At 42.1% G+C, this 23,649-nt stretch overlaps 2 protein-coding genes across 2 annotated transcripts in view; both read right to left on the minus strand.

Annotated features, from left to right (window-relative positions):
* Window positions 1–23,649, minus strand: part of LOC143718332 (uncharacterized) — a 249,635-nt gene that overhangs the window by 191,283 nt on the left and 34,703 nt on the right. The gene's annotated exons all lie outside the window — the stretch shown is intronic.
* The window catches only part of LOC143718450 (uncharacterized), a 32,558-nt gene that overhangs the window by 5,416 nt on the left and 3,493 nt on the right, over window positions 1–23,649 (minus strand). The window contains exons 3-5 of the mRNA XM_077209508.1: window positions 11,817–12,861; window positions 6,747–6,826; window positions 5,899–6,021 (exon numbers count right to left, since the gene is read on the minus strand). Coding sequence (XP_077065623.1) covers window positions 5,899–6,021; window positions 6,747–6,826; window positions 11,817–12,861 — 1,248 coding nt within the window. The remainder of the gene's footprint in view (window positions 1–5,898; window positions 6,022–6,746; window positions 6,827–11,816; window positions 12,862–23,649) is intronic.

A 23,649-nucleotide genomic window follows, 5' to 3' on the forward strand; every position in this document is an offset into this window, starting at 1 on the left:
CCATCCTACGCTGTCTGGAGAGTCTCTACTCTGAGTCCACACCAGTATCCATGTCACTGAACCCAGAGTCCAGCCAACAATTACCCCAAGGCATGGAGATGAAGCCAGAGCCCACCACAGACAGGGAGTTTTCGCCTGCCGTGATGGAGGAGCCTGCGAGGATGACAGCACCGACCACCGCCCCAGAGATGAAGCACCACAGTGTGTCTGACCAGGTGTGTGAGTCGGTTGGTGAAGAGATGAGTCCCACCATAGAGATAAAGGATATCTTGGTGCGCCTCCATTTGCCACTGGAGCCACTGAAGGGCTACTGCTTTGATGGAGCCAGCTGGAACCTCCCATGTCAGGGAGGTTCAAGCTAAACTGAAGGAAGTATGTCCCAACTCTGTTTTTGTCCACTGCGCAAATCACTCACTGGATCTGGTGCTGCAAGAAGTGGCTCGTGAAGTGCGTCTTGTTGCTGATATGCTAAACTTTGTGCGTGAAGTCACTGTTATAATCAACGATTCAGCAAAGAGAAAAGCGTTGTATCAGTCCCTATTTGGAGCCGGAGACGTTGTGAACTTGCTTGGCCTCTGCCCAACTTGGTGGTGCGTCAGAGTTGTGTAACTGTCACGTTTGCTGGCCTGCTACGGAGAGATGATACAGACTTTCAGAACCTTGGAGAGTGACAAGGCTGTGAAAGGGGACACCGTGCCAAAATTGCAGGATTGCTAACAGAGGCCACAAATATGCGCACAGTGTTTGGCTTGTTTGCCTGCGTAACCCCATTTACCCCATGTGAAGCAGTGGCACGATCACTTCAAGGAACCAAAGTCATAGCTTTAGGATCCATTGAAGCTGGCAAACTCCTTTGCAAACAACTGGGCACACTGCGACAGGATGAAAACATCACAGACCTTGTGGCCAAGAAGACCGAGCAATATGCAGAGCGTTACGGCCTGAAGCCGCCACATTCAGTGCACTGCAGCAAGACACCTGCACACTTTCGCTATACACAAGTGGAGGAGGCCAATAACCAAGAGTGCAGCTAAGTGGAGGGTAAATGTTTGTAATAAAAAATACACAATTGGTCTTTTCAGTTGTAGTAGGCTAAGGTTATTTATCTTATATTTTTGTATTAAGTGTATCCGAACGTGTGGAAAAGGGACATGTTTGAGGCGCTGGACCTGGTGCGCTCAGAAGTGGAGAGGCGTTTTGACCAGGTCGGAATCCAAGTTGCTGCAGGGCGAGAGCAGGCGATCATTGAGGCAGCTCAAGGAAAAAAAGTTAATGTGACTTCCCTGAAACTCACCGGTTTACAAGAGAGCAACTAAGTCATGAGTTGGACATACTGCGGGATATCTGTACAGGGCGTGAAGTTAACACAATTTGGGATGTTGTGTCCATTCTCCAAACCACGCAACCACAAACCCGTTCCCTGCTGTCAGAGGTGGAAAAGCTCATCAAACTATGCCTGTGCCCGCCCATATCTGTCGCTGCATCAGAGCGCTCTTTCTCGGCTTTGCGCAGGTTGAAAACCTGGCTGCGTAACACCATAAAAACATTATTATTTTTAATATTTTTATGTTGTAATAATTTCACTGTTAATCTCCAAATTAATGTAGAAACAACTACAGTATATTTTAAATATTTGTTTAATGGCATCTTCAGGGGTGATAGCAGAAAAAAATCCTGAGCCTGAACTTTTTTTCCTGGGACAGATGCGTAAGGGCGAGTTTATCCTCCGCTAATTTCTGACACAAAGTGATGAGCGATTGTTCTTCTAGTCTTCTTATATTGTTGTCATATATTTTTGTCATTATTTTTTGAGAATGCAAGACACACACAAACACATGCCTATCTTCATAATTCTTGACTTCTAAAGTTATTTGAATTCGACCCAAATCCTAAATTTCACTTGCACTGCACTGCAATGTATTTTTTTCATGATTAATATTGCATTGCAAAATAATGTGTGCTGGTCAACTAGTCTAAAATTGAGAAACCTCTAGAAAACAGTAAAAAAAACATTTGTACATTTAAGATAGTTCTACTTAATTTGTTATTCCAATATCCAAATATGATAGCCTACTTGATAAAAAGAAAAGAAAAAGGGCTTTTATTTGAGCCGTGCTGTCTTTGCATTTGAACATTGCACATTTAAACAGGACACGCATTAGCTTAATAAACGTTAGCCAATACAAACATAATTATAGAAAATAGTTGACAATGAATAGACAGGAGTCCTGTCACAGGACCAATAATAGCAAAACGAATCACTTATTCTAAAAAGAATATCAAGTAGCCTATATGTTAGAAGAATCTGACATAGGGCTGTGTTAATAGTAAAACGTCCTTCTTCGCGCAAGTTCGCGCGAATGGTGCATTTGGTGCATTCACGCGTTTGACACGAATTCGCGTCTGCCGCCCCGGTTGAAAAATCTGAACTTTGGCGTCAATTTGCGCCGCGTTAACCAATCAGGAGCCTAGCTGCCTGCTGTCACTCAGGAGGTAAAGTGACGTAAACTCCCGCTCGGAATCTTTCATTCCAAAATCAATGACAGCTATGGAGGAAAAATAAATTCTTGCTGTAAGCAGTCACCCAGAATTGTACGATTCCACTTCATATTTGTACAGAGACAGGAACAAAAAGGACCTCGCTTGGAAGAGGGTCAGTGAGGAGATTGGGGAACCTGGTAAGTTGTAAATACAAATTTCGCTCTTGACGCGCGAATGGATTCAAAGTGGTCAAGCGTATAACTAGACGCGGTAGGCGCGAATTTGACGCGCTATTCGCGTCCGGTGTGAACGCAGCATGAGAGAGAGAGCTCGCGCAGCACTGATACAACGGTTTCTTATCCACAAGTAACGCGCTAGTTTTCATACAAAATTATTATGTAACATAATTAGGTACTTTAGTTATTATAACACAATAACGTAACACATGCAGGCTACGTTTCTCAACACTGAGAATGAATAAATAAACGCATGTTTGCAGACTCGCGCTTATCAGTAAATTAATCCACAAATAACAGCACTTTCATAATCAGTAAGCCATAGCGATTTTAATTTTATTTAGATTTGTTGTTCATCAATACTTAAGCTTTTTATAATTTGCATGGCTGTATGATGTCTTCATCTTATCTGAGTGACATGAATGACGGAGTATTCTAAGATAACCCATGCGATTGCGATCACTCCGTGTGATAATAGAATCCAGATTAAGTTAACTCAATACAATACTTCAACTTTCCACATCCACCCCAGCCCGTTTACCTTCAGGAGTCAGAAGTGCCGTGACTACTGTAGCCTACTGTCCTCGCTCATGAACTCAGTCAGAGGCGGCCGCGGGAGTGGAAGCGGGATCGAGCGGGATTATTGCTGTCGATTTTCAGTCTCTTTTTAATGATAGGCCTTACGCATCTGTCAATCATACCCGCTTGCTATTTGGGGAATGAACCCAGCGCTATGATTGGTCGAATTCCGCTTCTTTTGCTGTTGCTTTTTTCTTTTTCTTTCACAGACACGTCTGTACGCCGGAAATCCGGTGTGGCGCCGGAGCGCTATCAGGCCTGCATCTTTTTATGAATGAAAGCCAGTATCTCTGATACTAATACTCGTACTGATGTCTCTATGAAATTAATTTTTTTAAACATTAATGACAGACATTCAACATTACAGTATAATTGAAAGCTATCAACTTCAACGTTTATTAGGCTTTAAAAAAAACAACAAAAAAAACATTACAGAGAGACAGAGAGAGAGAGAGAGAGAGACAGAGAGAGAGCGCCCCGGCCGCGCGCGCACCCTCACGTCTTCAAACAACACGAGCGCTGTCTTGCTCTCTCTCCCTCGCGCATATTAATCAATTGTCACGATAGTAAAAGGTTGGAAGACCGCAGTTTCACGTGGAGCATTTGGAGAGTTTTAGAGATTAGAGACTATAGGAACAACATCTCAATGAACAACATCTCAACACTAAATTATAAAGGCCTGTCTCATATAGACGCCCGTCTCAAATACAAGCCGGTGCCGTTCGACGATTTGGGAAAATAAAAGCCCGGGCTATTATTTGAAGTTTTACGGTAGATTCTTATTAAAGCTAAAAACTGTTCTGTTAGCTTTGTTCTTTGATTAACATTAATGACATCACAAAAACAGTTTTTTTAGGCTGCTGTCACTTTAAGAGCTGCCGCTGCCGTACACCCCTTTAAGTTAATTTAAGACGTTATTTAACTCATTTAAGACTGCTCTTCTGAGGATATTCGGCAAAACGGGCATCTTGGCATGATTCTGGGAGTTATTTTTTGTTCAAACGCGAAAGAGAACTCGGTACTAGGGATGCACCGATTGACCGGTCATAAATCGGATTTTTGTATTATTTTCGGCCGATTTTTCCGGAAGTGCCGGCACAGACTACTTTAGAATCATTCGCGAAAATGTCATGTTTGGAAACATTGTACTGGAAATGCAGAGGTACCTGTCTGAGGCACAGATAAGCGAGCAGCCGTTAGTGTAGCTTTCCTGCGCTCGCTGAAGTTGCGCGAGAGTACCTGCACTAGCGTAGACTGTGAACGTTTGTATGTTCAGCTCAGCTTCTCACGTGTTGATGAGAAATTAAACAGACTATCATATGACAAAAGCTGAAATGCTTCTTTTTGTAAAAAAGAACTTGCATGCACTTTTGAAAAGCTAGAAGTAAACATCAGTTCTGTATAGACCTTATGCGCCAGAGAAACAAGGGCGCCGCCATCTTTGGAATACTGTCTTTGAACTTCCGTTTTTGCGGTCGCTCTGTATATCTCTATGGGATCGCTGTCCAGGAGTAATTAGCTTTTGAAGTGGATTTACTTGATGTAAAGTTGACAAAGTTATCATGAGGATTGTAATGTTTAAAGCAGATGTCTTAACAAATGTCAGTATACCGGGACGATTTTAAAATGAGCCGTTCATTTATAAATCGGAAGACAAAAGATAACGAGCGAAGCGCTGAAAAGGGGCGGGGCTACATACATAATGTCTATAGGATGATCATTTTTATGTTACCTTAAAATTATATTGATATAATTTGTTTTAAAACGCATCTGCTGTACATCTTTGTTTCTTTGTTTCACTGGTAAATACCTTTTTTCTTTACACCAAATTTAAAAACAAAAACAAATGCTGAATGCTGATTAAATAGCCAAACATCTTTGTTTGGATAGTTGAATGTGTGTTGATTGTCTAGTGAACGGTGCAGTTGTTGCCGTTAATTTCAGATGGTTACAGTTATTGTTTTTAACAGCCAAAAGCCAGTTTGGCCTGTTAACATCTTGTTTATGTATCCTTGTATTCTTACTTGTTTGTTGCTTGAAGAAAAAAACAAGAAATCGGTATCGGAAGACGGCCATGAAAAATCATGATCGGTGCATCACTACTCGATACTGGCATATTAATTTATGAATTATTATTTCCACCCTCTTTTTATTGTTTTACTTTAACCTCTTTTCCTCCACTCTAAACAATGCAATGCTCTGGTTTCAATACTTTATATTAAGGGAATGTGCTGATGCTCCTAGTGCATTTACACATTTCACACTTTTATGTATGTTCCCAATAAACTCATCTTTACATAAAACTTAATTAGACACTGTGTTGAATGTTACTCAGAATAAAAATTGTTTTTTAGGCTAATTCTGTATTATTTTGCCTAATTTTATGTGTGACGTCGACATAACGAATATCCAACATGGAAGCCGGATCTTATCGGGTTGAAGGCAGGGCTAGTATTTGTCTGGTCATGTGATCTCAACATGTCTGTCAACATGAGGCGACCCGCTCCGAGTCAAATAAAACCACTTTAATTAGGACAATCTTCAGAAATATAATTCATGTCTGTAGAGCTGGAAATTTTAATAAGGATCAAATGAAACTAACCTGTTTGTTCCTCAGTTTCTTCTTGTTTCACACTAAATGTTTCTTCAATCCTGAAGTCTTCACTCTCCTCTTTAATACACGGCATCTTTATAATAGATCTCAGTTCCTTCACCAGGAGTTTTTCTGTGTGTTTGGACACTCTGTCCTGTTTAATATGAGAAACATTAACAGAAAGAAAAATAAATGGAAACTAAATCTCTGTGTGTGTCTCAATCAGCTCTAGTTCAGTAGTTCAGTTCACTGGTAAGAGAGTCAGTCAGAGTGAGACTTAAATCACCTGATTAGACAAAAAAAAAAATAGCACTAAAAATTAATACATATCAAATTACACGGTTTATATTTAGACAATATAATTTTTGCAATATTTATTTGTAGATTACATTTAATCGATTAAAACATTTGCAGCTGGTTAGTAAAAGTTGGCATTACTTATTTGTGTTTGTTGTTCTCTTGTATTTACACTGTTTGACCAGCAGGAGTCGTCCGTGTTTGAGATGATTCGAGCGAGTCGACACAGTGAATCATTCTGTGTAGCGATTGATTGATTCATTGAATCAGTTGACTATTGAGTTTCAAAAGCTCCGTTTCTCTCATCACTACTTGCAAGTAACGTGATTCATGTTTATGATAAACTAATTCACGATATAGGGAGCGAAATGAGAGACACCTTTTCTGCTACTCATGTATGGATTTGCTTAACTCGCTCAAAAACGTTCAATAATGTTAGATAACTCATTGTAATGTTACATTCAATATTAATTAACTTATCTTACATAACATGTAAAAGATATTAAATTGATTCAAACAGTTTGCATTAAGTTAAACACTTTAAAATGCTTAAAACAAACCTTTCTTCAGCCGAATCACAACATATGCAGGAGCGCGGCGCAGCCTTATGACGTCATATCTCCTCTCCAAAATAAAAGTCCTGAAAGCAAAAGCGGTTGGTAAAATACACATTTTAATTCATTTTTATGGCTAATAATTACCACTTTAAAAGTCTAAACTACATCGAATATGTGAGATTCTGTAAATGGCACTAATAACACTAATGTTTGTGTGCAGAAAACATTTACAAGGAGTGGGGAATTTTTTTCAATAACAAACCAATTATTGATTGATGCATTTTTTGTGTGTGGAAAGATTGACAAACCATTATTGTTTTTAATAATAAGCCCTAATAATAATTTTAAAAAAAACCAGACCACAGACTAAAAATAAAACTGCAACATCCATTGGGCAACATTTTGCAATATGTTATGAATTGTGCAAAATGAAATAACAAAAATAACTTATTTTTAATTTAATTAATTGTGATTTATTTTCCTTACAGTGGATGAGTGTGGTGGAAATCTCTTACCGTTTAACACTCATGAACAACATTTATATTATTTTTTGGTAACACTTTACAATAAGGTTTTATTAGTTACATTAGTTAACTACTTTAGTTAACATGAAATAAGAATGAATGATACTTCTATAAGAGTAATTAATCTTAGTTAATATTAATTTCAACATTCTTAAAAACAAATGTATTTTTTAACATTAGTTAATACACTGTGAACTAACATGAACCAACAATAAACAGCTGTATTGTTAATAACTAACATTAACAAAGATTAATAAATATTGTACCAAATTTCTATGAGGCTCTGCACCTCCTCACAACTCACAAGTGTAAACTGTCAACAAACATCCCATAATGCACAGCGCAGCTGACTATGGCAGCTGGTTTAGTCCAAAAAAGCACAGTTCTTTAGGCAGTTGGGTCTGTTTGACCACTTCAAGGAAGTCTTGGTATGCTCGTTTGGTCCTTTTGGTTTGATTCACACCTGCTGGCTGGCATACAATGGCTGTTATGCAGGCATACCAGGCTGACATTTTTATAACCTATAATTTTTTAACCTACAGCAGAAGATATTGCTGAGCTTTGTATGGCCGCAGACTTGTCTCTCCGCATTACCAAGGAGACAGCCCGCGCCATCAGCCGTTCGATGGCAGCTATAGTAGTCACGGAGAGACATTTATGGCTAAATCTATCGGGTATAAAGGAAAAAGACAGGGCTTTTCTCCTTGATGCCCCGATTTTGCCCTCTGGCCTGTTTGGCAACGCTGTTAGTGAAGAAACAGTCTGCGGCCTTCAAGCAATATCTCCCTCGCTGCTCGAGATCTAAGAAGGCTAACTCCAGTGGGCAGCCTCAGTCGTCAGCAAGCTCCTCATACTGGCAGGTACAGAAAGAGAGCGTCACTTCTAGTGCTCCCCCTCAAGGAGCTTAGGGGCATAGGCGACGCTTTCGCCCGAAGTCTTCTGAAAAGAAGGTCCATATGAGGACCATCCATCAATGTAAGAGGGCTTTGGGAAAGAGGTTCTAGCTGTGCTACTCAGAGCCCTCAGGAAGCCACTGTCGGTATCCCACCGTCCAGTATGCTTCGGGACACATCGGTTTCCAGCGAACGCATGTCCGCCCCAAGGGCTTGTGGCCAAGCAACGTTCGCGTCCACACGTCGAGAATCATTTTTTTAGACCAAACCCAGCCGGACAGCCGCTTCAGGGGATCAAGGACAAATTTAGAAGAACACCTGAAATCAGCCTCTAGAGCCTCAATAAGCCTCAAATCAGATCCAAGGACTGGTTTGTCATGATAGATATAAAAGAGGCATACTTTCACATATCCTTCCTTCCATCTCACAGGAAGTTCCTACCGTTCCAATATCAGGTTCTTCGGCTCGGCCTGGCTCTCTCCGGGTTTGTTGAGGATCAGTGCCAATGTCGATGAGGCCTTCGAAGGTGACAGTCTAGTTAATACGATCTCTGCTGACACTTCAGGGATGCGTTGTGGTCATGTCTAGGCACAGGTCCTCCATCTGATCTGGATAGGGCCCGGATCCGGCTGACTACAACATGTGTTGTGGTCGCGTCTAGGCACAGGTCCTCCATCTGATCTAGATTTGTCTCAGGTCCAGCTGAGTACATCATGCGTTTTGGTTGTGTCTTGGCACAGGTCCACGATCTGATCTGGATACGGCCGGATCCGGCTGACTACATCATGCATTTTAGTCGTGTCTAGGCACAGGTCCTCCATCTGATCTGGATATGGCCCGGATCCGGCTGATTACATCATGCGTTGTGGTCGTGTCTTGGTACAGGTCTTCCATCTGATCTAGATTCATCTGAGGTCCGGCTGACTACATCATGCGTTGTGGTTGTGTCTTGGCACAGGTCCACCATCTGATCTGGATATGGCCCGGATCCGGCTGACTACATCATGCGCTGTGGTCGTATCTAGGTACAGGTCTTCCATCTGATCTGGATTTGTCTCAGGTCCGGCTGACTACATCATACGTTGTGGTTGTGTCTTGGTACAGGTCCACCATCTGATCTGGATACGGCCCGGATCCGGCTGACTACATCATGCGTTGTGGTCATGTTAAGGCACAGGTCCACCATCTGAGCTGGATATGGCCCAGATCCGGCTGGCAACAGTGAACTTTGGAATAAACAGAAAGATAAACATTAGCGTAGATGCCATTCTTCTTATGATGTAACGAGTACATAAGGTAGTGTTTCCAGATCTGGGTGACCTAGTTTCAGCAGCCTAAAGAAGAAGAGTGTGTGGTCACTCTCCCATCTATTCTTGGGGGTGGTTTGGGACTCGATTACGATGCGGGCACAAATGTCTCCTGCACATATTGAGTCCATCCTGGCCATGATGACCAGGATAAAGCTAGGCCGTGCCATTACTGTAAAACAGTTTCAGAGGCTGTTAGGGCTCATGGCAGCTGCGTCCAATGTGATACCCTTTGGCCTGCTGCACATGAGAGCCCTGCAGTGGTGGTTAAAAACCAAGGGGCTTCGCACCAGGGGGAACCCATTCCAATGATCTGAGTTATGCACAGATGCCTTCATTCCCTGTCCATATGGAAGATACAGTACCTTGGTTCCTGTCCCAAGGCCCAGTGCTGGGAGCACCATGTCGCCAAAAAAACATTTCGACAGACTCATCACTCCCGGGCTGTGACGCGGTAACGGAAGGCATGTTTGTGAGAGGCCTTTGGCAGGACCATCATCATTCCTGGCACACAAATTGCCTAGAGATGTTGGCTTTTTTCAGGGAGACCTTCATCCCTGGCCTCAGGGGCCATCACGTTCGTGTACGGACAGATGTGTCGATGGTCGTTTATTTGAATCATCAGGGGGGTCTGAGATCGCGACCCTCTATGCAGATTGGTGAATCAGATCCTTCTGTTGTCCCAGGTGAGACTATTATCGCTCAGAGCAATGTACATCCCCGGGGACCAGAATCGGGGAGCACACATACTGTAAATGCAGGGGCTGTGGCCCGGGGAATGGAGACTTCACCACAAGGTGAACTTTACTTTACTGAGCTTGAAACCACAGTTTCTCAATCAGGACTCCTGAGCAGTTTAATAAACACAAGAGACAACCATGCTTCCCTTTCACAAAACTAACTTCTTCTCTCCTCTTACCTGGCTATATACAAGAGAATGAATGCAACATAGAGCCCCCTAGATGCATGGTAGTGACATTACCCTTATATATATGAACATGACGACAGGGAGGTGACGGCAGTGCATAAATCGAGTTACCCCTCCCACTTCTGCTAGTTTTACTGACATTTCTTATCCCGTGCGAATTGGCCATTAATATTACAGACGTCCTGTGGTAAAATAATATTACTCCATCTACCCTTGTACAACTAATTCCATCCGAATAGGGATTAATCTAACAAAATGCAGAAATTGAGGCTAAATCTTTTGGTGTCTTTTAGTAATCTTAAAACACTTATGTGTGCACTAGAGAAAGATTTAGTGATTTGCAAATGCTTCTAAGGATGTACTTTTATTGATATTTTATCGTGTTGTAGAGTTGTCAAAAAGTACAGACTTTGGTATAAAGTCTGTACCGAAATTTTACAATTGTGACACTTTGAGCCCTGTTGAGTGGAATCGAACAGACCTCTGATTGACCATTGTGTTCACGTGCTCGTCGCATATGTCTGTGATTGGCTACAATGATCAATGCATGGGATTGTTTGAAAGCCAGGAGCGGGAGCGTTTGAAAGCAAATAGATGCCTGCTTTCAAACCCTACCGTCTGTATCTGTGTAAGGGCTCGGTGAAGAGTGTCATTGATGTATATTTACATAGTTTTTGAAGCGCTGTTCATTGTAGCCAATTACAGTCAAATTCAATGAGCGTGTGAGAACAATGGGTAATCAGAGGTGTTTTTTTTTATATGTGCATTTATATATCTGGGCCACCTATCTTGACCAGGACACTCCTGTAAAAGAGATTTTTAATCTCAGTGAGGTCATCTCCTGATAAAATAAAGGCTACGTAAAATTAAATATGTGTTGACAGTTTTTATGGATCACCTCACATCATTGCCATATGAAAAGCGTGCGCTGTCCATAGGTGTTCTCATTAGCAGTAATGAGCTAACACAAAAACGACTGGAAATCTCTCTCTTTTAATACAGATTACATAAAAAGAGGATATTTGTTTTCAATTGATTTAGATACTTCTAAAGTAGACATGAATATTTCTATATATTGTTCATGTCTGTGTGACAAGTATTGGCTGAGTTTAGTTTAGTTTTTGTGACGCGCACCAGAAAAAAGTTCACAGAGACAGCAGAAAGCACACTCTGTTTGTTTTCTTTATTTGACAAAGTACAATGTTTTGTTTTATTGTTAGTGAACACATAAAAATACCCTTTACAGTTTTGCATGAAGCATTGCTTTTATCTGTATGACCATAAATGCTAGAGTATTTTAAGTCGATTTCGCTGCTATAATGTGAAAAAAGTCCAGCAGAATTCTCTGGCGTGTTAGTCGACCCCAGAGGGTTCAGGTGTCCTTTTTGGTGTCCGTTTAGATTGAACGTTTTTCAACACTTCATGAGTGAATTCTCAAGTGGCAATTAAGGGATCCTTTATGTTTGAAGCTCTTTCCACACTGATCACATGCAAACGGCTTTTCTCCGGTGTGAATGTTCATGTGATAACCAAGGTTTGTTTCTGTTGCGAAGCTCTTCCCACACAGTTTGCAGGTGAACACCTTCTCTACGTTGTGAATTCTCATGTGGACTTTAAGGTTTCCTTTTTGAGTGAAACTCTTTCCACACTCTTGGCAGTAGAAAGTCTTCCCTCCAGTGTGAATTCTCATGTGGCCTTTAAGATGTCCTTTTTGAGTGAAACTTTTTCCACACTGTTGGCAGGTGAACGCCTTCTCTCCATTGTGAATTCTCGTGTGTTTTTTAAGGTTTCCTTTATCAGTGAAGTTCTTTCCACACAATTTGCAGGGAAAAGGCTTCTCTCCAGTGTGAATTCTCATGTGGCCTTTAAGATGTTCTTTTTGAGTGAAACTCTTTCCACACTGTTGGCAGGTGAACGCCTTCTCTCCAGTGTGAATTCTCATGTGGACTTTAATGTTTCCTTTATCAGTGAAGCTCTTTCCACACAATTTGCAGGCAAAAGGCTTCCCTCCAGTGTGAGTACTCATGTGGGTTCTAAGGTGTCCTTTTTCATCAAAGCTCATTCCACACTGTTGGCAGGTGTAAAGCTTCTCTTCAGTGTGCATTTTCATGTGGACTGTAAGATGTCCCTTTTCTGTAAAGCTCTTTCCACACTGTTGGCAGCAGTAAGGCTTCTCTCCAGTGTGAATTTTTGCATGTCTGTTACGGCCGTTTTTTCTTGTGAAACTCTTTCCACACTGATAACATTTGAATGGCTTTGCTCCAGTATGAATTTTCATGTGGAATTTGTGTCGTTTTTCAGTGAAACTCTTTCCAGACTTTTGAGGGATTTTTTGTGAGGAAATCTTTTCAGTCTGTGAGCAACTAAAAGATTTTTCTCCAGTTATGAAATCATGATGTTTCCCATACTGATCTTTCTCTTCCATTTCATTAAGTTCTTGACTCTCCAATTTAAATGCCGTCAGATCTAAAAGAGACGAATACAAGTTAACCAAAGTTTAATGCCACAAAACCACAGAGTTCAAGACATTAACACATTTAAGGGATCAAAACCAAAAACATGTATCATAGATCCTATACCCACTATGCTACTGAAAGAGGTGTTTCCTGTAATCTCAGAAACTTTTCTCAATATTTGTTACTCTTTGTTTCTTTAGGACAAATTCCAAAATCTTTTTCCATCATGTATAGATTCTATGTGTTCACGAGAATACTTTTTGTGCACCAATAACACAAAATAACAACTTTATACAACTATTTCTTCTCGTCCATATCAGTCTCCAAAGCGTATTCACGAGAGCACCACGACGCATGCGTGCGTCTTCCTCTGCTTGAAAACACAGCCCTGCATTTCCAGGTCATATGTTAGAACATGTCATCAACACACGTATTGATGACACACGCATCGTGGTGTTCTCGTGAACACGCGTCGGAGACTGATATGGAAGAGAAGAACTTGTTGAATAAAAGGTTTTTTTGGCACACAAAAAGTATTCTTGTCGCTTCATTAAAATTAAGATTGAACCACTCTAGTCACATGGACGATTTATTTCCTGCCATTCTGGACCTTCAAAGTGTTAATTAAATAGCTGTCAATGGAGCCCCCTCCTGAGCCATTGGATTTCATCAAAAATATCTTAATTTGTGTTTCGAAGATGAACAAAGATCTTACGGGTTTTGAGTGGCATGAAGGTGAGTGATTAATGACAGAATTTTCATTTTTGGTTGAACTGTCCCTTTGTCATAAATTTGACATGAAAGATGACGCATACATTTAATAATGTTAAAAAATTGCCTTTATAAAGGGGTAAATATCAAAACTATGCAGATTTAAGTAGAACACTGATGAAAATATTGCTTCAGAATAAGTAATGTTTACACCACCAAAAATAATGTTACACTTCTTTAACTTTGCAGTACTACTTAAAGCTGCAGTCCGTAGTTTTTCCTCTGCTCATCAGATCATCTCTGCTCGAAATCTGCAATTGCAGTTATTCACAGAACTATCAACTTTACGTGGGTTGTGCCTCAGCTCAGCACAGCCCGGATGAATCCAATGTTTTGAGGAGAACGTGCGGCTGTCAGTCGCCGCGCCGGTGTGGATACTGGCATTCGCAATCACAGATTCTACTTGTATGACCACCCTAAGAATTTCCCCTGGTAAATGTCATCTGAACAAGTAACATCCACTTTTGTTCTGACCAACTAAGGGAAAAAAAGCATTGCTGTAAATCACGCTGATTAAATCTAACAATCGCTTATCATATCACGTCAAACCGTGCAAATTATACTGTTCTGAAATTGTTAATGTTAACAACATCAGCATTGCGTGACTACATTTAATGCCCTTCCAATATTTAACCTTGTTTTTGCATGGGCCCGGTTGAGTTCTGTTTTTTTTCTGTTGCCACTCCAAAGTCTTTTGCATTTTACAACGGGTGAATCTCCAGTTATCCCTGGTGATTGTCGTTTGAACCTTTCTGGATCTGCCATCAAATTGCTAAGTTTAATTATATAAAGTGCTGTGAGAAAAGGCTATAAATCTCCACCACCAACATCCTCACAGACGATGTAGCCTACTAGCCGAGACTCCTTCTTTATGTGTACAGATGTGACGTAATGATGCAAATACATGCTCGAATTTCCCATGGAAATCCACCAGTACCACTGGAATTAAAAATGTTATTACAAGCTTACCGTTTTGAATCAAGCTAAGGCAAGCAGATGGTTATGTACTTGCAATTGTTTTTCATTTTGGATAATTTTTTACCCCAAAAAGTTACAGAATGCAGCTTTAAAGTTATTGACATTAATCACCGTGGCGAGGTGGGCGTGGTTCAGCGATGTCTGTGACAGGAGAGAGAGCTGGGAGGTGAGCGGCACGTAAGTAGGTCAAGTGCAAAATGAGGAACACCTGATCTCGTTTGCAGTGATTGCCGTGGGGAAGCATAAAAGCCACTGGGAAGCGGGAACCAGTGAGAGAGAGACCAGTGGAGATCTGCGGGTGATTGATGCGTCAGCTGTAAGCAGCGAGAAAGTGAAAGTGTAAAAAGAATGCCAAGAGCGGAGACCGCAGAGTGCGAGCAACAAATTGAGTGACAGCTGAGAGCAGCGGATTGAGTACGATCACACAGCACAGTGGGCGGGTCCCTTAGTTTTAAGTCAGTCTCAACAAGCCGAACCGTCACCTTCCTTCACCCTGAGTCTGAACATTGCTACACTGGTGCCGAAACCCGGGAAGGAAGGAGAACGCCGTCGCCAGCAGGTCGACCCCGCCAGGTAGGCCATTTGCAGACATCATCCAGTCACTCGCGGGACTCCAACAAGTGAACCATCAGGCGTTAATGGACTTGAGGAGCGACCAGGATCGCCGATTCCACGCCCTCATCCAAGCCCAGCAGGAGGACCGCAAGCTGTTCTGGAGCTTGCTGACCCGAGAGGTTCGGACCGCAGCCGAACAAGGCCCGCTGGACGACCCGGAGGCTTTCCTAGACCTTTTTGAGCGGGCTGCCGAGGCATGTGAATGGCCACAGACCAGCTGGCCGGTGCACCAGATTCCGCTGCTGTCGGGGGAGGCGTAGAAAAACGCCCAACAACTGCCGGTCCAGAACCTCCTGGTGTATGAAGACCTGAAGAAGGCCACCCTTCAGAGAGTCGGCCTGAGCCCAGTGCAGCACCGTCAGCGCTTCCGCTCGCTGCAGATAGAAGAAGGCTGCCAGCCCTTTGTGATGGCCCAGCAGCTCCGAGACGCCTGCCGTAAATGGCTATTGGCCGGGGAAAGCGACGTTGAGGCTGTCATCGAGAAGGTGATACTGGAGCAGTTCATCGCTCGCCTCCCGAAGAGGACTGCAAAGTGGGTCCAGTGCCACCGGCCGATGTCGCTGGACCCGGCCATACAACTGGCGGAGGACCAGATGGTGGCGTGCTCCGGGGTCGGCGAACCCCTTTCAGCTATCTCTCTCTCCTTTCTGTTGACCCCCCTCTTTCTCTCTCTCCAAACCTGTCCCTATGCCCGGGTCCCGCTCCAGTCTCCCGCCACGAGTCCCGCCCCGATGGAGGACCGATCCCGGACAGGAACCCGTGGCTGGACCCCGAGCCCCGCCCAGGGGGGTGGGGCCCACAACCCTGGACACCACCTCAGCTCCCGCTTTCCCTTCTTCCTCACGGCAATCCCGGCAGGGAGGCCTGGGCCGGCCTGCTGGTGTTGCGGGGACCCGAGACACTTTGTGGATCGGTGTCCGGTGATGGAAGTGGGAAAGTTGGTCCGGGTTCCGGACACCCCGCAGGCCGCCCCCGATCAAGCCGGGTTACATCAAATACCTGTGAGTATAAAGGGGGTACTTATCAGGCTCTAGTGGATTCAGGTTGTAACCAGACCTTCATCCATCAAAGCCTGATACAATTGGATCCAATTGGCATTGGATAAGAGCCGCACGGTTAAGGCGAGGTGTGTGCACGGTGATGGTGTGTGCACGGTGAAATTATCCTTTATGGGCCGTAACCATACAATTTCGGGGCCAAAAGCATAGAGTTGAGGTGGCAGTTAGTCCGCACCTCAGGCATCCGCTAATTTTGGGGACAAATTGGCCTGCATTTAAGCAATTATTGGGGCATTTAACAGCAGATGCCTCTTGGGGGGAAACAGCACCAGGAGGGGGGACGAGCGCACAGGTGGGAGAGGCTGTTCCGGGATCAGTGGCAGCTGTACCAGGGGAACCGAACGTTCTGGAGAGGCTAAACCTCTCCAGCCATGATGATTTTCCCCTGGAACAGTCCCACGATGAGACGCTAAAACACGCGTTCGATCAGGTCTTCACTATCGACGGACAGCCTCTCCACCCTGAACGAACACTCACCTATCCTTATTTTGCTATAATAAAGGACAGGGTGTATCGAGTGACCCAAGACACTCAGACAAAATGCTTTTACAGGAGGCTCATTGTAATCCTATGACCGGACATGTAGGAGTGGCAGCCACGTTAAATCGTCTAATGGCCCGATTCTTTTGGCCGGGCATTCACGGTAACGTGAATTCCGAAAGAAATTCCCACTGATCAGGGCACTGCGTTCATGTCACGTACGTGCGCGAACTGTACAAATTATTGGGGATTAAATCGGTTCGCACTAGTGTCTATCACCCACAAACAGACGGTCTAGTCGAACGGTTTTATCGCACGTTGAAAACAATGATTTGTAAGTTCGTTCACGAGGACACTAAAAATTGGGATAAATGTTTGGAACCCCTCTTGTTTGCTGTGCGCGAGGTCCCGCAAGCCTCCACGGGGTTTTCCCCCTTCGAGCTTCTCTACGGTCGTTAGCCCTGTGGCATTTTAGACGTCCTAAGAGAAGCTTAGGAGGACGGACCTTCAGAGAACAAAAATGAAATTCAGTATGTTCTGGACCTGTGAGCAAAAGTCCATACACTGGGGCGGCTCTCTATGGAGAATTTGCTACAGGCTCAGAACAGACAAAGCCAACTATACAACAGGGGAGCCAGACTGCGTAAATTTTCACCGGGAGAGAAAGTGCTTGTATTGTTCCCAACGTCCAGCTCAAAAATATTTGCAAAGTGGCAAGAGCCCTTTAAGGTCACTCGGCAGATAGGAGATCTCAATTATGAAGTGGTTCGGACGGATAGGGGCGGGGCACGCCAGTTATACCACCTCAACCTTCTCAAAAAATGAAGTGAAGAGGAATCAGTGATGCTCATGATGGTAGTGAGTGGGGAGGAGGATCTCGGGCCAGAGGTGAGCCACAAAGGACAATCTCTCGCCCTGACCCCGGGGGGAGATCACCCCTCGCTGTCGCAGCTCACTGATTTAGTAAAATTACAGGCAGAGTTTGCAAACGTGTTTTCGCCCCTACCTGGCCCAACCAATTTGATTCAGCACCATATTGAGACGGAGCCGGGTGTGACAGTGTGCACCCGGCCATATCGCTTGCACAACACAAAAAAAAGGTAGTTCAGGCAGAATTGGAAGCTATGCTGGACCTGGGGGTAATAGAAGAGTCACACAGTGACTGGGCGACCCCGATAGTTTTAGTGCCTAAAACCGACGGCTAAGTGCGTTTCTGTGTCGACTACCGCAAGGTGAATGCTGAGTCAAAATTTGACGCATATCCAATGCCTCGGATTGACGAGTTGCTAGATCGGCTAGGCACGGCTCGTTTTTACTCGACATTGGACTTAACAAAAGGATATTGGCAGATCCCCTTAACTCCAATGTCCAAAGAAAAAACAGCCTTCACAATGCCGTTTGGATTGCACCAATTTGTCACACTTCCTTTCGGGTTGTTTGGGGCTTGGACCACGCTCCATGTTAATAAAAATTATTTTAATGTTTTAAAATTAAGTTAATGTTAATAAAAAACACACTGGTTTTGACTAAATCACTTTTTTATCCTTATCATTCAAAGTGAAGACTATACAGTGTTTTATTTATACATTTGATTATTCAACTTAAGTAGTATTTCTTACTACATGTTTAATAAACCTATGCTACTGTCCCTGAAAAACGTAAAGTTTATTCATTTTGTATGTTTTTCTATTATATTTGTAATTTGCTTCTTTGTTCCTATTTTAATATCAAAAATAAAATAAAATTGTCTGCCTTGGTTTATAGGCCTTCAACGCATCACAATAGAAAGCTGGAAGTAGCCGGCAAAAATGGCTGAAGCAGTGTACTGCGTCTTATGGTTATTTCTTCAACATGGCTGCCTGTTATCACTGGACTGAATTGTATCTTCAATTATATAGAGGTAATTGACTTGAATTCTGTTCACTATGATTTTTTTTTTTTATCTTTCTTGATTCCATTTTAATGGTTTAATTAAATTGTTATAACCAATTATTTAATATGGTTTAAGCAAAACTTTCTTCAAAGGTTAAACCATACTTTAATTCTGAGGTGTTGCCTTGTAGACCTTTGATTCTCTCTGTGTTTTTATGATATGATGATAGTTTTTCTCAAATCAAGCTAAAATGCTGCTGACTCTCAGAGCTTGTGTAGATGAAGTGCATTGATGTCCTCATATAGGCTGAAAACATTGCGAGCGTCATGCGTGCCTCAGTGTGTGTGTGTGTGTGTGTGTGTGTGTGTGTGTGTGTGTGTGTGTGTGTGTGTGTGTGCGTGTGGTAAATGAAACAGCGCGTATGTGCCATTCATTCATAGACACGCAGAGCATGCATGATTCCTTTTTAAATAGTCTTTCTGCAGAAACTGAGAAGGGATGGCAACTGTTGATGGATCTTAAAGATATAGTGGAGCTTGTTGTTTCACCCAAGTTTTCAGAGGACAGTCTTTGCTACCTGGAGACTAAAATATCTGACCATCGCAACCTTTTTACTGGGGGTGCTCCGATCAGGATTTTTGGGACCGGTCCCTGATTACTGGAAGCTGTATCACCTGATACCGATCACCGATTACAGGGTCTATTTGAAGCCTTCTATTTATCATGTAGCATTACTTATTAAACAATATTTAACAACAATGTACATTAAGTATTACATTTAAGAGAAGACAATGTATCATGAATTGACACCTGTGTATTTATTTGCAAGCAACATGTCCAGCATATAGCCTGTGCTTGGTTATTGGGAGCAGCTTAGGGCTTGACAAATACAACTTTCCAGTAGAATATATAAATAAAAAAAATAACAATAAAAGACAGAACATCTGAATCTTTAAAGTTATCTTTAGACTACTTTAAACTAAAAAACTGCAACAAAAAAGGCTAAAGCCAAAATAATGTTTTGAGTCAGTCAGCCATCAGTTTTTCTAATACACTTAAAGGACCACAGGTAGTAAAGTGCACAGCAACAAAAAATACACATAGCTTAACTAACAACTTCCATATCTGTATCTATCTATAACTTTGCTTTTTTCTGGGATGCTCAGTCAGATTTTGTTGGCATTTAGAGATGAAGAGAGAGGGAGAGGGAGGTAGAGACAGAGAGAGGGGGGGACGGGGGACGTAGAGGTTATTAGATTAATTTATCTCCATTTCTTGGTAATTATTATTTTTTTGTTGCAAGAACCCTTGCAAAATTATTTTAAACAGATTAAGAAAGCCACCACTACTGGTCACATCTATGGTTAGATTGATTTGTTTAGATCCAGTGAAGTCTGTCCCACCATGTACCTAATATAAATAAATAAAACATCTCCAGTTAACTAGCAGAGCATTCATTTAGTTCGCTATTAAATAAGAGATCTAGCGCTAAAATGTGTGTGTTTTTTTAACTCAAGGTGAGCGCTTGTTGCCGCTGCTATCAGTGTCATGGATACAGTGTTGTCTTTGGCTCGCGTAGTCTTCACTCGGACACGCGCTTCAATCTATCGCCGTTGCGGACTCTATTAATTCCGGTGAAATCACAAAATGAAACACAAACGTGTCCCTGCTTGATATAGACTGTAACCACTAATGAACATATTCAGTTTTGATGAGATAAAAAAAAAACATACGATTGCGCAATAGATTGATAGATTGCTAATGAATTGTCTTTTTTTTACACACCATGTAGAATTGCCAGCCCAGTGAAGACATTTTTACCAGGGCGTAAAAAAATTGTCTCGAGAGTTTTAGCGTCATCTGATCGGCTTTTCTGGATCGGCCTTTATAGAGACCGCCGATCACACATCCCAAAGCAATTATCGGCCGATTATGATCGGCGACCGATCAGTCGGAGCACCCTTACTTTTTACAGAAGTGTTTCCAAATGAAAAATTTAAACTAAAACACCATTTTCTGGAACACTACCCAAGCCTACCATTCGCCATTTTGGTCCTTGTGTGGAGTTCTGGACAATGCGCTTTGAGGCAAAACACAGTTTCTTCAAGCGTGTTGTCCATAACGTGCACAATTTCAAAAACATATTGCAGACATTGTCCACCCAGCACTAACTTATGGTTGCACATGTCATGCAGTCTCCCAGCTTTTTCAAACAATCCATTCATGTTGACAAAGTAAAAGTTGTGAAGGTGTCCTCTCTAGAAAGAAGAGTGAAAACAGCTGTTGAGAAAATATATGCTCACCTTAACACTGTATCTCTTGCATCAAACACTGAATTGCATGGGACCTCATACTCCAAAGGTATGATGGTGTCTGTTGGACACTGTGCGTCTTGCCAGAATTTGCAAAGATCCACTGCATTTTGTTACTTGACTTCTTTTGTGCTGGAGAGTTTTTCTTCTTGGTACGTTGAACATGTTCGTGCCTTTAAGGTTGAAGAACTTCCATACGAAAATCTGATTGTTGCTGAGCTGAAGGATTTAAATGACTTCTACCCACTTGCAGCCTACCGTATCGGGGGAAATCTCATGGTGTCTCCTAAATGTTTTTTTGCTACATTAAAGTTAGCATTTTTCCAATTGGGATTGCAAGCAGCATAAACATGAGTACACAGTTTAGCAAAAGAATTTTAATCACTAAATGGTATATTTTGTTTCAGAAAACCACAATGTTGCTGCGAGTGTTTGTGAATTCAGAGTGCATAAAAAAAGCTGACACTCCCCAAAGTGCCATCATCAGTAGATGAAGAAAAATAAATTCTTTGTGACAAACTGAAGGTTGATCAAAACTTTGTGATCCAGTATGAGGACCCTGATTTTGGTGGTCAGCTTTGCAATTTAAGTAACAAAGAAGAACTTCCACCTGAAAAGGTCACACTGAAGATTTTCTGGGAAATGTTCAAAACTGCATCAGTAGCAGAACCCCCAATTAATGAAAGCACAGGGGCTGAGACTGATTTTACCCTAGACACAGCAAGCATCTCATCCAATCTGTCCAGTCCATCTTCTTCCACAGTCAGGGAAGAGCATTGGCCACGCATTTTCCTAATTCCCAATTTCACTTATGATGCAGAGTTCAGACTGAGAAAAGCTAATGAAGTCTATGAAAAACAGAACACTACCATGGATGTTACACAAGACATCAATATACTGGAGAAGTTGGTAGAAACAATGCACTCCTTTAAAGCTTACCCAAGTGATTCTGAAATTGAGCAGGTGGCACTTGCGTTAGTTTCCAGACATCTATGTCTAAGGTTGTGACACAGGATGCAAAGGCTGGAAGATGAGCTTAAAATATAAAATGGGGAATTACTGACAAAAATTACGCAATGCTGGATGTAGTGAGCTTGACAATAAAAGAGATGATGGTTCAAGAGTACCCCAGAAGAAACCAAGAAGATCAGAAATAAACTTCCTTCCAGACAATCCTGTTGGTTTAGATCAGGCATTCTCAACCCTGGTCCTCGAGGGCCACTGTCCTGCAGAGTTTAGCTCTAACCCTAAATCAAACACACCTGAGCCAACTAATTAAGGCTTTCAGGATTACTGGAAAGCTAGTCAGGTGAGTTTGATCAAGGTTGGACCTAAAGTCTGCAGGACAGTGGCCCTCGAAGACAGGGTTGAGAATGCCTGGTTTAGATGATGCTCCATTGGAACATGAGAGGGAACAGCTTGAGCTTGAAGTCAAGAAAAGGAACATGGACATGACAAAACTGAACACCAAAATGGAAACTACATTCCCTCTCGGGAGAAAAGAAATAGTCAATGAGTAACCCTTGGTCTCTGTCATCAAAGAAAGATGGCCTGGCCTCTTTTTGGAGGAGCAAGTTACAATTTGTCTATACATTATTTTGTCCTGATTGTATATAGATTATTTATTGTTCACAGATTTGTTTCCTTTCACTTCCTCAGGTTTGTACAGAGTTCCAAAGGATCACTTGTGTGGACCTTAAAACGGCTTTCATAACAGCTCTTAACAAATATAGCAATGCCCCATCAAAATGTATCGGGCAAAGAGTAAAGACCTTGGAGATGACATGAAAATGATCCTGGACCATTTTGATGAGCAGGTATGAGCTCTTTACTTGTGATTATTTTGAAATTAGGGGTTATATCTTTAAATCTTGCCTCGCCTTGCCTTCAATCTTTTGTGAGAATTTTTTAGATATATCATCTTTGGGTTCTCAAAAAGATTAAATAAATTATAATTATTATATGCATCAGTAGCAGAAGAAGATGGACTGGACAGATTGGATGAGATGCTTGCTGTGTCTAGGGTAAAATCATTCTCAGACACTGTGCTTTCAATAATTAGGGGTTCTGCTACTGATGCAGTATAAATGATTATTATAATTCAAATAAATTATGAATTATATATATATATAATATCATCAGGTACTCAAAAGATGAAATAATTGTCACAAAACTGTCACATTAATTATAACGATTTAAAGATATAACCACTAATTTCAAAAGATTGTGGATGTATAGATTACATTTTTGTAGATTTTTTTTGCCTTGAGCCCCCTTCATTTCTGACCCTTTGCCCATCCCTAGCACCGGTTCCGAATGTGAGCTTTGTATTGATAAAAAGAGGAGCGACGATAGTGAAGGATGAGAGAGGACCAGGCTTGGACTATTTACGTTATGGTTTCTTTATGTTTGCGTGGCAGTCATCTGCGGGGGGCTGCCGCTTTTACTTTCGTTTTGTGTTTATTTATAATCAAAGTTTTGTACATTCGCTGTTTCCCGTCTCCTCCTTCCTGGGGTTCAGCTCCAATGCAACACAGTTAAAGGATCAGGGAAGGAGAAGTCAGAAACCGGCAAACAATCAAACGGAACTTTAATCATATAAAATAAACAAACACAAAATAAAATTAAAACAGCAGCCCCTCACGGACGACTGCCAGACACACATAAATAAAACATAACGTAAATAGTCCAGGCCTGGTCTTCACTCGTCT

This window comes from Siphateles boraxobius, unplaced genomic scaffold, assembly GCF_051911475.1.
Source record: "Siphateles boraxobius isolate OS27281-9 unplaced genomic scaffold, OSU_SipBor_1 61, whole genome shotgun sequence".
NCBI lineage: Eukaryota > Metazoa > Chordata > Actinopteri > Cypriniformes > Leuciscidae > Siphateles > Siphateles boraxobius.